The 13,920-nt window shown below is 40.2% G+C and overlaps 1 protein-coding gene across 3 annotated transcripts in view; it reads left to right on the top strand.

The window, feature by feature from the left end:
- The window catches only part of ARHGAP24 (Rho GTPase activating protein 24), a 346,470-nt gene that overhangs the window by 209,921 nt on the left and 122,629 nt on the right, over nucleotides 1-13,920 (top strand). Inside the window, exon 1 of one of the 3 annotated variants that reach the window (XM_074993676.1) lies at nucleotides 8,148-8,269. The exons of 1 other annotated variant lie outside the window; for it this stretch is intronic. In XM_074993676.1, coding sequence (XP_074849777.1) covers nucleotides 8,173-8,269 — 97 coding nt within the window. In that variant the 5' untranslated portion in view covers nucleotides 8,148-8,172. Of the gene's footprint in view, nucleotides 1-8,147; nucleotides 8,270-9,001; nucleotides 9,116-13,920 lie in introns of those variants that run through there. One more of the 3 variants, XM_074993678.1, reaches the window with a different exon arrangement.

The following is a 13,920-nucleotide window of genomic DNA, read 5'->3' as shown; positions in this document are numbered from 1 at the left end:
AGAACTCAGTGGTGACAGAGGGAGAAGTGTCCTGGAGCAGAACTTACTGGAGTGTAACAAAGAGGAAAGAATCAGTGGCTAAGCTTTGATGTACTGGCACAGACCTCAAGTCATTAATATGTTTTCATGGGCTCTTGTGTCCAAAAGTTTTGATTCTTATGAAAATATATTTGGCTCAGGAATCAGGCACCTATGGAGTTCTATTTGCAGTTCTGCTGCTGGTCTGCTGGGTTACCTTGGGCAAGTCACTTGGCTGCTCTCTACCTTGATAGCCCATCTCTAAAATGGAAACGATGGTACCTTTTTTTTAATGCATTTTGAGATCTGTGATCAAAAGCTTCTATAAAAAAGCAAAGTGGTGACGGTATCATAGCAGCTTTATTTATATTATTTCCAGACACTTCTGTTTCAGAAAGCTCAGAAAATCCAGAAGTTGCTTCTTTTAAGATTTCTCAACTTCTTTTCCCAGTGAAACCCAAAGACTACATAACCACTAGAAGACTAACAAAAGAGCAAAAGCTTCACACATCAAAAGATCAGCGACAAGAGACTACATTTTGCATCTGTTCTTCCCTTAGCAGACTTATCCTCGCAATCCTTTTTCCTGTTACACCTTGGCTGCTGTTTTAGTAGGAGCTCTGTACCGATAAGGTCAGAACTTACAGGACAAAAGCACATTTTAAATCGTGACATGAATTTCATAATTAAGTGAGGTTTCCCCCCATATTTTTAAAAGACTGCATATAACAGGTAGACCTGCTGAGCTTTTAAAAAGTACATAGCTTTTACCAAGAAATGTGCAAAAAAGCAGCCAAAGGGAAGATAATATTTACCAAGCTTGATATGAAGCTAGTGAGACTGTAAACAGAATAGAACTTCCAAGAGGCGGAGAGGTTAGAGTGACCATCCTGCTGCTGTAATATTTTACAAACATCTGTTTTGATACCATATCTGCTGCACAGACCTGCCCTTAACCAGGAAGATGAAAGGATTTTAATTAACTGAGCAAACAGCCATGTGAAAATTTGATCTGGATGAGGTAAGAAATTCTCTCCTCAGCCACATTGATCAGCTCAAGTAGATGCAACGAGTTTAGAGCAAATGATGGTTGCTAGCCTACACTATCTAAAGTCAGTGTAGGTATAAGTATATATAACAACCTGTATACTATGTGTACACCGACTTTTCATTTCTTTCTGTCACCATTGTTCTTTGACACTTTAGTTCTTCCTCAGGTGTCCTAGTGACATTAATTACATTAATATGGTAATGTTAGTAATCACATGGTCTGTGACAGGTGACAGATAAACCTTCACAACCTCTATTGGGCTGGACTTTCAAGCATGTTGTGTGCCCAAAAACTCCCATTGTTCCAACTCAAGAGGACTGAGTGTGCATGGAGACAAAGGTCATGCCCAGTGAGGTAAGCCCTGCAGAAGAAGAGCTGGAAACTGCAGGCAGTGCTATGTGGGAAAGCTTGCCCTGAAGTACTCATGCTCTACTTTTTCTGTGTATACAGTGAGAAGAGAAATTCACATTTCAGGATTTCAAGTAGGTCAGTTTGTTTTAAAGCCAAACAAATTCCACAATACAATCTTTCACACAAATAGTTGTTAAAGAACAACTGAGAAGAAATCAGAATTAAAACAAACAACAAACATCATCATCAACAACCATGGACTCAGCACCTGTTGGTGACCAATGCCTCCCTTGCTATTTCCTTCCATATTTCCCTGTCCAGTGCAGAGTAGCTTAGTTTCTGGAGACTAGCTCCCCACCAATCTACTATGCCATCTACCCATTCTCTGTGGGGTCTGCGTCTCCTATTTGAACCATCCGTTATGTTGCATACCAGGGTCTTGACTTTTGTTTGTCGTTCATTCTGCAGATATGACCGATTAGCTGTAACTTCCATTGTATAACCTTCTGCAGTAGGTTCTCTTTTGGCTGTATCTTCCTATATAATTCCTCATTGGTGATTTTCTGCATCCATTCTTTTGTAAGGATCTTTCTATAACAACAACTCTTGAACGTTCTCTATATCTTCACAAAGCTCCTCTAACTATTTCACCTTATCCATTCTGACTACTTTCCTTCCCTCACTGCATTTCACTCTACACTGCTGTTCTGCCCTCTCAGAAACATCCTTCTGATCTTCAGCACTCTCTTCTCTTGACCAACTTCAGTGTCTCCTGTGTAATCCACTTTTTATTCATCTTCTCTTCTTCCAGCACCATCTGCTCAATTGCCTCTTCTATTGCTGTGGGTATCATTTAAACTCTCTTATCTAGGTCTTTCTCTGTGCCTGCATTCCTGATCTTCTCTTCAAGTGCTGCTCTGAATGCATGCCCTATTTTTTCCTCATCTAGCCTCACCCTGTCTCTTCTTTTCTTTTCTTAAACCGTGTCTTATATTTTCTGTTGAGTTTTATCTTGATGTTCATGATCACTAGACTGTGATCCAAGTCTATAGCCAGTCCTTAGAAAGTTTGGCACTGCTGTACTGATGTTACCCATCTTCTTATCAAGATCATATCTATCATATTCTTGGGCTTCCCATCATATGATCATTATGTCCACTTCCTACAGTCCTTTCTTGGAATCTTGTGTTCCAGATCACCATCACATGCTCCATAGCAAACTCTAGTAGTTTCTTGCCTTATTCGTTTCTTTTTCCGTATCCAAACTTTCCCATGACTCTCTCCCAACCTTCATTATCTGTTCTGACCTTCACATTCTAGTCTCCTGCAATGAGCAACATATCTCTCTTCAGTATCTCCTTTAGTGTCTTTGTCAAGTCTTTATAGAATAGCTCAGTCTCTTCCTCTGTACTGTCTGACATGGGTGCATACACCTGACTGACCAAGATATTGAACAGTTTTACTTTGAATCTCGCTACCATCATTCTTGTACTCACTGGTTTGTATCCTTATAATGCTCCTCTAGCTCTAGTCCTCTAGTCATCATTTTGAAGTGCTTTAATATTCTAAACTGCAGGAAATTGGATGGGCAACATCACTGTTGTCTGGGAGAAGACTCCAAAGCTCCTAGTTCAATATTTCTTCTGGCCACAATCTAAATGCTGGCACTTACAGGAATAGGGATACATAGAAGGTATCTGCCCTTTTAACTTCATGGGTGCATATCCCTGTAGGCTGTGAGTGCACGCTGGGCAATGAGAATGGAGCCCTTTTGCACAACATGCTCCACTTTATATTGAAATGGATTAGATTTCACGTACTTCCTTTAAAAGATTCGCAGTGCACCTTTTGTTGTATTAACCTTAAGATGTCATATTAAGATGTTGCATCTTTTAGAAAATCAATAAATTGTGCTTGTTTCATGGGGAAGGAGAGTGCAATTGCTTAGTCTGATTGCAATAGGGTAGATATGGAGATAATAAAATAAAATTCTTCAAAAATAAGCTGAATCTGAAGAATAGATACAGGTGGTTAGTGAATTGTTCAGCTATATAAAGAATTATCTCATAATCTCTGCACAATGTTTTCTTAGTTTGTGTTTCATATTCTCCCTGTATGTTTAGGGTACTGTATTACTGAAGTGTTGTAAGCCTCAGCTTTTTTAAGAAGTAAAATAAAAACCTGTCTTTCTCAGTTTCCTCTCCAGAGTGGGCTGAATATTTCATTCTCCACAGATGGCATTACTTACAAAAAATATTTTGCAGTACAGTCTCTAAATCTATGAAATCAAGTTTTGTTTTTCCTCTCAGGCTTTCCCAAAGAAAGTAGAACTGTACTTCTGTCATTCAGGTGTGTTCATGTTGGAGTTTACATGCTACAGATGACGTTTAAGAGCTGCACTGCATATTGTGCCAACAAGCCATGTCAAAAAGCCCAGATATTTTTCTAAGAGCTATAAATGTATCCCCATGCTCCTTTTGTGTAAAAAGGGTCCTTCATGGAATGCTGGAAAATAGCCTAGAAAAACTCTGACAGAACTGTGTTCTTAATGCATTTCAGTCCAGGCCTTTGCAAGGGAATTTGTAACCCCACCTTGGTCTTCTCTAATCAGAGTTTGCCAAGAAATTAAGAGGTATCCACTAGAAGTATGCAATTGGTCACATTATTGCTAACTAAAATTGATTAGCGTGGAACAAGAAGTAGATGCCCAGATGCTAACTTCCACAGACCAGCACATTTTGAGGATCTTTAATAAAGTCAAGTGTCCTGGCTGAGAAAATGCTGTTTCAAATATTGTTACTAAACTAGGGCAGCTGCTAGTCACTGGCATACTCAGTGTTATGCTGCTCACTGCAGGACATAGACCTAATGCTGGTGCAGCCAAGCATCTCTGAGATTAGGTCAAATGTGACTAATACAGGCAGCAAAAATATTTATAACTGCTTTAGTTGTGTGGTGGCCCAAGCACAGGTCTGGAAACCAGGAGCAACTGAGATCCTGGATCTGCCATTGACATCTGCATGTTCTTGGGCAGTCAGTCTTCCTTCCTTTTCTGTGTCTGTTTCCCTGTCTGTAACAGTGGGATACTAACATTTTCTCAGTTCATAGTTGCGCTTCAGGGCTTATTTAGTTAGTGCATGCGGTGCTCTTCTCTAAAATGTTACACGAGCACTAATTCCTTCTTTATTTCTCTCAGTACGTTTACTGCAACTGTATGTAGTGGATCTCTGTGCAGTTGGAGGGCAGAAAAAGGATATTGTTGGTGCTTTACACACCTCTTTTGCAATGGGGGATAGAGGACTAAGTTTGCCTCGATGGAGTGGGGATCAATGTTCTGATTCATTTATGAAAACCACATGGGTTTATTGTGTGTGCTTTGTCCATCATTAACATTTTATAGATTAGCTGCACTCTGTGATATACTTAAGAGCTTTCAGAGGTCCCACGGATGTTGTTTACCTTATGAAAGAATAAGCCCTCCTTTCAGGGAAAGTTAGGATGTTCCCATTTTTATCTTGACAGCAAAATAGAGAATAATAAATCTCCTCCCACACAGAATCCCAGAGTTTGGGCTCCAGCCCAAGACTAAATGTTTACACAGAAATTTTACAGCCAAACATCCCAAGCCGCACAAGCCTGAGTCAGTAGACCCGGGCCAGCCGGGGAGTTTAATTGCTGTGTAAGCATATCTCATTTGACTTATTTACCTGCAGCCTTTCCAGTCCAGACTATGAAGAAAACATGAAACTTCAGGCTGGAGCAGGAGGACCATGATCATCTACACACTTCACTTTACACTCCAAGTTATTGAAACTAGAGACCTAATATTTTGTGTTTATAAAAATGACAAAACTTTTCCCCTGTGTTGAAGCCACTGTGCTGTTGGCAGAGAACTCCTGAAAGGAGAGAAGGATTTAAATAATAGTAAGGATGACTATCAAGGGGTAGCCAAGTTGGTCTGTATCTTCAAAAACAACAAGAAGCCCTGTGGCACCTTGTAGACTAACAGGTGTTTTGGAGCATAAGCTTGCATGGGCAAGGATTGGCTTCATCAGATGCATGAGTGGGGGTTCTGGGGGGGGGGACCCCCACTCATGCATCTGACAGAGCGGTCTTTGCCCATGAAAGCTAATGCTCCAAAATAGCTGTGTGTTTATAAGGTGCCGCAGGACTTGTTGTTGAAAGATGCTACTGAGGTGCTTCCATGAATACGCAGTGTTTCATTAGCATAATGGCAGCTGTGACACTTCAAAAGTGCCCCTTTTGATTGCACGCAGCTCGTCTACATGGGGTCCTTTTTGAAAGGACCCTGCACACTTCGAAATCCCCTTATTCCTATTTGGTTATAGGAATAAGGGGATTTTAAAGTGTGCAGGGTCCTTTCAAAAAGGACCCCATGTAGACGAGCTGCGTGCGATCAAAAGGGGCACTTTCGAAGAGCCACGGTCGCAATTGTGCTAATGAGGTGTTGCATATTCATGGTAGTGCCTTATTAGCATCTTTCGGTTAGGTTCATTATCACGTCCCTTTCAAAGTTCTGGGGCTAGTGTAGACATAGCCTGGTAGTACCTGTATTAGGCTATATCTTAGTTTCCCTCGGGATGCTGGATAATAAACATTGTGCTGTATATATAATATATAATATTTTTAGGCTGAACCTCTTTTCTGGCACCCTTGGGACCTGTCCACTGCTGGATGAGAGAATTTGTCAGACGATAGGAGGTCAATATTTTCCAGCGCATGACGAACACTTGCACTGCTTATTGGGCTCTTAAAAAACGCTTAGGGGTAAATTACAGCTAAATAACAGCACAGAACACTGAAAGCCAGGACTGGTGGCTGTAAACAAGCTTTATGGGACCAGAGGAAACTTAGCCACATGTGGTACGTGGTCATCCAGCTAACTAAAATCATGCCGGATTCCAGAATTTGTCAGATGAGACAGAATTCTAGTTTAGAGCCATTCAACCTGTATAAGTCGAAGAGGATAACTCGCATTAGCAGTAGAATAGATAATTCCCTAGATCTTTTCCCTTACTAAACTGCTGTGATTGTGTGATAATAGACAAAGCAAGGTAGTGATCTACAAGCTCTTTCTGTTCTTTTCCTAGATTGCCCACACTGCCTTATCAGTCTATTCCTTAGTCTTAACATTTTTTTACATCTAGACAAGCTAATGGCGTAGCTCACTCAGTGTTGAAAAGAAAAAAAGGAATTAGCAAAAGGATATAACAAAAAATTTTAAAAAATCCTCAAGACATCTCCCACATTACCTTGCATCTTCCCACTCCTAGTCTTGTATGTTACACTGATTCAAGTCCAAGGGAATCTCGTGATTGTGTGCAAAGATGTCTAATATATGTTAAATTAAACATGATTTGTAAATTTACTTTTGAGAATCAAGCTGGATTCTTTCTGGCATGCAACCCACTGCCAATAGTAAATATTCTGCTCTCAAAATTAAGCCTAGCATTCTCATTATGTATTGTCCCCATTGTTATCAAAGGTTCTTTACCAGACACATGGTCAATGAACTTGTTGGGCCCCTGTAGTACGCAGTATGGCATTTCACTCTGCTGATTTACAAGTTTATAAAGTTTACTAATTTATGAAGTGCTAGATCAGGTGTCAGCACCCTATTCCCCCCCAGAACAGGTGCCAAGAGTTGCAAGCGAGCCTATTTTCATCTGCACGCAAGGCTGGAGCTCAGTCCCAGTCCTCCACCCCCATGCATCCGGGAGCATGCTTAAAGCCAGGCCGCCTGTGGATTAACAAAAGAACAGCTAATGCTACAATCCATCTTCTAAATGCTAAAGAAATGCTTCTTGATTTATGTATTAATGAAGCTGTTGTAAATTGGATTATTAGTGACTTTAAAAGGTATCACTGGCGCTCAGATTGTTCCCAGAGGTCAAAAGGTCAAATTTCAGCACTCTGCCTCCGAAAGGTTCCTCACTCCTGTGCTAGAACTAGGACTTTCAAAACTGAGGAAAAATTATGATTTTGGTATTTGCACTGGCATTTTTTTTTGTTTGTTTTTCAGCCAGTTTATGGTGGTCAAATTTTTTCAAAGAAAATCAGTTGCAGTGAAACATTTTTGGCAAAAGTATTCCTGAAGACATTTTTCTGCACTTGCCATCTAGCTCTACAAACTGCCATGCTAAGCAGACATTTAGATGACATTAATGCTCCTCTTTCACAACTCTTGTGCATGGCCCTGCAAGTTAGAACTAGCTGTTAACCAACCTGTTGCTGCATTTGCTAGAAAATAATCCAGCTCATGTTTCCACTAAAGTATTGCCTCTACAAGGGAAACAGGTGTTCAGACGAATTAAAAAGAATGGTGTGATTCTGTTCTGAATACACAAGAGGGAGAAGATCTATCGACTGCTACAGCACAATTTTTACTGTGTCCTATGCCTGATCATAACAGTTTAAGCAACTTTTTCCCAGAGACAATTCTCAAAAAATCACCAACCCTGATCTTTTTCAAGGTCAGCATTTCCTCAATGGTCTCTCTTTCAAAACTTTCATGAACATGATAAAGAATTATTTTTCTCCATTAAGGTCTGAACTAAATTTAATATTAGTCTGTGTTGCTTACTCACAGTGAACTCAGAGGATTCCTGAACACGTGGCAACTGGCATTAGAGTCACGATGGCAAGTGCTTCACTAAACATTCAACTCTATTTTTAGTTCAGTTACAACAAACTAGTTGTTGTGAAGCATAGGGAGCTGCTGTATTGTGATTATGAGAGGTCCACCAACAAGGGCAAGAAGACCAGAAAAAACAGTCTTCAGTAATACTGAGGATTCCAAGATGGGCAAGAAGAGCGAACCAAGGCCAGGTATTTTAATAAAAAGTATATTGCAATAATTCCATTTGCACAAGAAATAAGTCAGTAGGTTTGAGACAGAGCACGAACATTTTAGTATACTCTGTACTATCTGACTACATCCTTCCATAAATTTCTGCTTTGCCCATCAGCTATTAAATCATTTAATTCTTCCTCACAGGAACGATAACAAAATACCAAAGGGCAGTAGTACAGAGTGGGAGAAAAGTAGTAGAGAAATCTTGTTAGCCAGTGCCATATATTTATTTTGGGAATTTATAAGCTGTGCTGTGATCTATTCCTTTTCCACTAATAATATTAACTTTTGTGAAAGAAAACACCCCTCCCCCTTTGACCTACAATCAGGCCGAGGAGATTATCAGAACAGTGTTTGGTGTTTTTGTTACTGGCAATCATTAGAAAAATTCTTTTTGTTTATTGCCTGTAGGAGTGATCCTGGGTAAGTTGTTTGGCTCTATTGCATGTTATGATTCCCAGAATCACTGCACTTCTGACCTCCCATTGTCTCAGTGGTGATTTGTTCAGATCAGTAGCACTTGTTTATGGTCTATTTGTCTCCTGCACTTTGCCTCCTCTCGAGTTGAGCTGACCTTGCTTGAGTCCTCATTTTTGTTACCTGAGTTCAGTAGCAGTTGGGGCATTACCGGTGCTATGGAGAGAGATAGTTGCCATTCCTGGATGATGGAGTCATGGGAGAAACTGCAGAGAACAAACAGATAATGAAAAAGTGAAATGGCTGGCTGTGCTGCAAGCAGTTCACAACAGCAGCAGCTACTCTGGCTACTACACTGGAAGTGTCTACATTGTCACTATTTTTGAAGTGTGTGTTTGTGCAAGGTGAGAGTCAAAGCTTTAGATTTAATTGGTATTTGTTTAATAAGCACATTTCCAGGTGTTGTGGTGATCTTTCCAGTTAATATTGGATTCTGTCATCATCTCTTTGTTATATTGACTATCAAAGAGACAAGCTTTATAGACTGTTTTTTAAAAAATCCTTTCTACATTCTTGTCTGGAGGCAAGATCTGATGTTGTATCAAGATATAGGTGTGACAGCTTTTAAAGTATCGTTGGTTTTAAGATGAATTAAGATAATTAACAATGTAGATCACTTTGCAGTAACTCACTGTGCTCTTGATTACTGATGTGGTTTAGGTGACGTACCTTTTATACATTCAGAAGACTGATAGCCTAAGAAAGACCTTATAGTTTTAGATTCTTTGCAGTTTTTCTTAGTATTGTTAAAGGCATTGTGAATTCCTTGCAGGGGAGAGAGTAAACTTGCAGTATTGCATCAGCTTTATTGCATAGAAAATAATTTTTTCAGCAATACAAATACAAATGTGTATGCCATTGAATTATCAGTTTTAGAAAACAGAAATGGAGAAGAAATTGTGAATTTTAATTATCTGCTGTAATGTAAGGTGTTGCCTATCTAGTGGCTCATAAAAATTACTGCAATAAATGTAGAGAAACTGTAACATTATGCAATTTTATTCTCTGCAATCTATTCCTTTCTGTGTAGGTTTTTATAATATATTTTTCACCATAACAGCTGAGCTCCTGAGTGGCAATTTTTTCAATTCTTTTGGATGTGCTTTGCTAGATGGTCAAGAGTTGAAGCTGTAGTTTACTAATCAGTTTCACTACCTAATCGTGTATATTTTATGCTAATAGTGCATGTATTATGTCTTTGGCAAGGTTCATAGGAATGCAACGAACACATGACACCAACAGGGTTTGTAGTGTGGACATTCAGCTGTGAGCTTTTTTTGACAATTGATTTTTGGAATGGCTGTTATTTGACTGGTTTAAAAAACAGGTCATATATTAAGATTAACAGGAATATCTCATTCACAGATTGAGTCAGATATTTCACTCCACAGACAGCCCCTGAAGAATGTGCAACCACCTAATGTTCTGATTGCTGAAGTTTCATCTCAGTGACTAAAATGTCTTTATTTTAACTATATAAATTATAAATTGCTTAGTGTATGGTCTGAATTGGCTGACATGCTACCCTGTAGCCTAGAAGCATAATGGGATTTTACGTATGTTGAATAATTACAAAAAAACAGATATCAGAGAGGTACCCGTGTCAGTCTGTATCAGCAAAAACAACTAGAAGTCCTGTGGCACCTTATAGACTAACTGATTTTTTGGAGCATGCATCTGACAGGGTGGCGCATCACCCAGGAAACCACAAAAGCTTATGCTTCAGAAAATCTGTTAGTCTAAAAGCTGCCACAGGACTTCTCGTTTTTTTTTTTTAACAGAGTAATTTCTCCTGAAAAGGAGAAGAAAATAGTGCAAGAGTTTAAAACTCTTAAATTGTTAAATGTATATTGAAAATTGATCAGCCCCTTTTTGTCACTTAAATCTATCCCATAATATTGGAAGTGAGACATTGCTTAGTCCAGGGAGTGAGCAGACTTTTTACATTAGGCCCCCTTTTTCATCCCTGCAATTAACTGAGGCTCCTACAACCTGTCTCATGAAATCTGAACCAACAGAAATTTAACTTACGCTTATATGAAAAAAAAAAAACTTCCAGAGCATATTAGAAGAGATATATAAATGCATCGTATCTATCTATCTATCTATCTATATATAGATATAAACCAAACTCTTTATCTGGCCCCACAATATGCTAATATATTTATGACTGACCTGGAACAACGATTCCTCAGCTCTCGTCCCCTATTACCCCTCCTCTACTTAAGATACATTGATGATATCTTTACGATTTGGACCCATGGTATAGAGACTTTAACAATCTACACCCCACCATCAATTTATGCCTCGATTACAACATGCAAGAGTCACATTTCCTAGACACTACAGTACCAATCAAGGATGGCCTGATCAGTACCCCACTGTACCGAAAACCTACTGATTGCTATACTTACCTACACGCTTCTAGTTTCCATCCTGCACACATAACTAGATCCATTGCTTACAGTCAAGCTCTTAGATTCAATCGCATTTGCTCTGATCCAGCTGACAGAGACAAAAAACTACAAGATCTTTACCAAACATTCATAAACCTGAATTACCCACCAGAAGTAAAAAAACAAATCGACAGGGCCAGACTAATACTCAGAGATGAGCTACTCCAAGATCGTCCCAAAAAAGCCAAGAACAGAACACCACTGGTCATCGCCTAAAGCTCGCAACTCAGACCACTGCAATGAATTATTAAAGATCCACAACCTATGCCACACTCCAGAAGGCCCTGGGTGACATGCCTGTTCTCTCCTACAGACAACCTCCCAGCCTTATGGGGATCCTCACTAACAGCCACAGTCTGTACTCCAGGAATACCAGTCCTGGAACCTTTCCTTGCAACAAAGCCCGCTGCCAACTTTGTCCACATATCTTCTCTGGAAATACCATCACTGTACCTAACCAGGTTACTCACAGAATCACGGGCACTTTCTCATGCTCCTCTACTAACATCATATATGCCATCATGTGCCAACAATGCCCAGATGCTTTGTATATTGGACAGACTTCTAACTCCCTTAGACAAAGGGTTAATGGGCACAAAACAGACATCAAAACACTCCTGATCCACAAACCAGTTAGTCAACATTTTAATGGAATGGGGCATTCTATTAATGACCTAAAGGTATGTGTGTTACTGAAAAAATACTTTTGCACCGTTCTTCAAAGAGAAACAGCCGAGCTGGCTTTTATATTCAAATTCGGCACATTAACACGTGGTTTAAACCGGGATGGGAACTTTCTGAGTCAGGATAGGGGCTCGTCTGCATACTTGGCTTAATCTAATTCTTGACCTTCCCCCCCCCCCACCCCTCCACTCTCTGATTTGCTCACCTTGATTATCTTTTTCTCATTTGTCCACCTTGATTACTGTTTTTGGTTCTCTGTGCCTTAAATATTGAGTCTGTTCTGGTCTGGCTATGGTCTGAAGAAGTGGGTCTGTCCCACAAAAGCTCACCTAATAAAGTATTTTGCAAGTCTTTAAAGTGCTACTTGACTGCTTTTTGTTTTGATAGTGTGCAGACTAGCACAGCTCCCTCTCTGTTACTATTTATCTGTCTGTTTCAAGACTTTATCTGGCTGTTTCAAGACCCCATCCCAACCACTCTCCAGTTTGGGGGCTGGAAAAACCAAACCCCCCCAAAAACCAGCTGTCCCGGTAGAAGCTTACCTCCACTCAGCAGCCTCTGCTTCACACACCTCCCAGTTTGCTCAGGCTGGGAGATGGGAAATGATTTCAGAACTTCCAGGGGACAGTGGTCCCTTAGGGGGTAGGAGGGCTGGTAGCACAGGTCAGACTAGTCTAGAGAGATTGCAGAATCCTCCACAGGGGTTGAGGGGTTGGTGAGCTGATTGTGCTGCACCCACCTTTTTTGAAATTTTGCACCCCTCCCAAGAGGGCACCCCCCAGTTTGCTCACTTCTGGCTTGGTCAAACTAATGTTTTATAGAACAAATAAAAAGGACATAAGGTTTCACACCGCATGACGTCAACCTATAGATAATGAGTCAAAAACGGTGCCTGGATTGTCAACGGTTTTTGCTAATTTATTTACCTTTTGTGTAGAGTATGATGCATGTACACATATCTCATGCAACAGCCTTCAAGTTGATGACTGGCAAGAGTCAGGAAGGAATTCTTATACCTTCAGGCTGTGTCTACACTATAGAGTTTTATCAACAGCAGGGACCTTCTGTTGACATAACTCAGGGAGTGTCTACGCACTTAAAACATTCTGTCGACAGAGTCTCAACAGAACTCTGCATTTGCCTCAACAGTGTTATCCGTCAAAAAATCTGAGGCATAACAGTCTTTCAACAGAGTACTGTCGACAGAAGTGAGGTGTAGACGCGTCTGTCGACATACCAAGTTGTGGTAGATGCGATCTGTCTACATAGGGTCTGTCGAGATGTCTGACTTCTGTCAACAGATGCTTCCAGTGTAGACATAATCTCACTCTGGTGTTTAGTATTGCACAGCTGGTTACTGTGATAAGTTTTATATCCAGAAGGGCAAAGTTAAGCACCTAGACCAAAAAAAAAAAACAAACAAACAGCAGTCTGATCTTTTTCATAGAGGCTCAGTGCCTTCAGCTCCCTTATTGCAAGGACTTTATTTAGTGCTAGACCATGTCATCCATACTCAATGGGACTGCTCGCAGAGCAGCGTGCAATGTAAAGGTGTCACTATCTGACCTTGTGATGTTTAACGTGAAGCTTCATCCAAAGTTGAAAATTTTGGCCGTGAGGCAGTAATAGAAGATTTTTCACTTTCTTCCTACTATAGAATATCAGTCACAGCCAGAAACAGAGTACAGGACTTAATGGTTCAAATATCTGGTCTATTGCGGCAAATGGTGTGTGTGCATAGTGAGACTTATACACACACAGAGTACTCAAGCCACTTCTGAAGAGTAGAAAGGCAACCTAAAGATTAATCAGAAATGCCCCCAAACGATTCATCCACCTGTTGAATGTTACGTGTTGTTCCTGCTGCTAGTCCATATCTAAAAGGAGCAAGATTTATTAACTTCCAGGAACACACTTGTTCTTTCCTAATTAAACTATTCACATATCTGCTGTGGTCTCTAATCAGAAAGTAGTCCCTCTGCTTTCAGAGGGACTACTGTTATACACTG

This window comes from Carettochelys insculpta, chromosome 4 (genome assembly GCF_033958435.1).
Source record: "Carettochelys insculpta isolate YL-2023 chromosome 4, ASM3395843v1, whole genome shotgun sequence".
Taxonomy (NCBI): Eukaryota; Metazoa; Chordata; order Testudines; family Carettochelyidae; genus Carettochelys; species Carettochelys insculpta.
The sequence above is the reverse complement of the archived record's forward strand: the minus strand, read 5'-3'. Positions and strand labels throughout refer to the sequence as shown.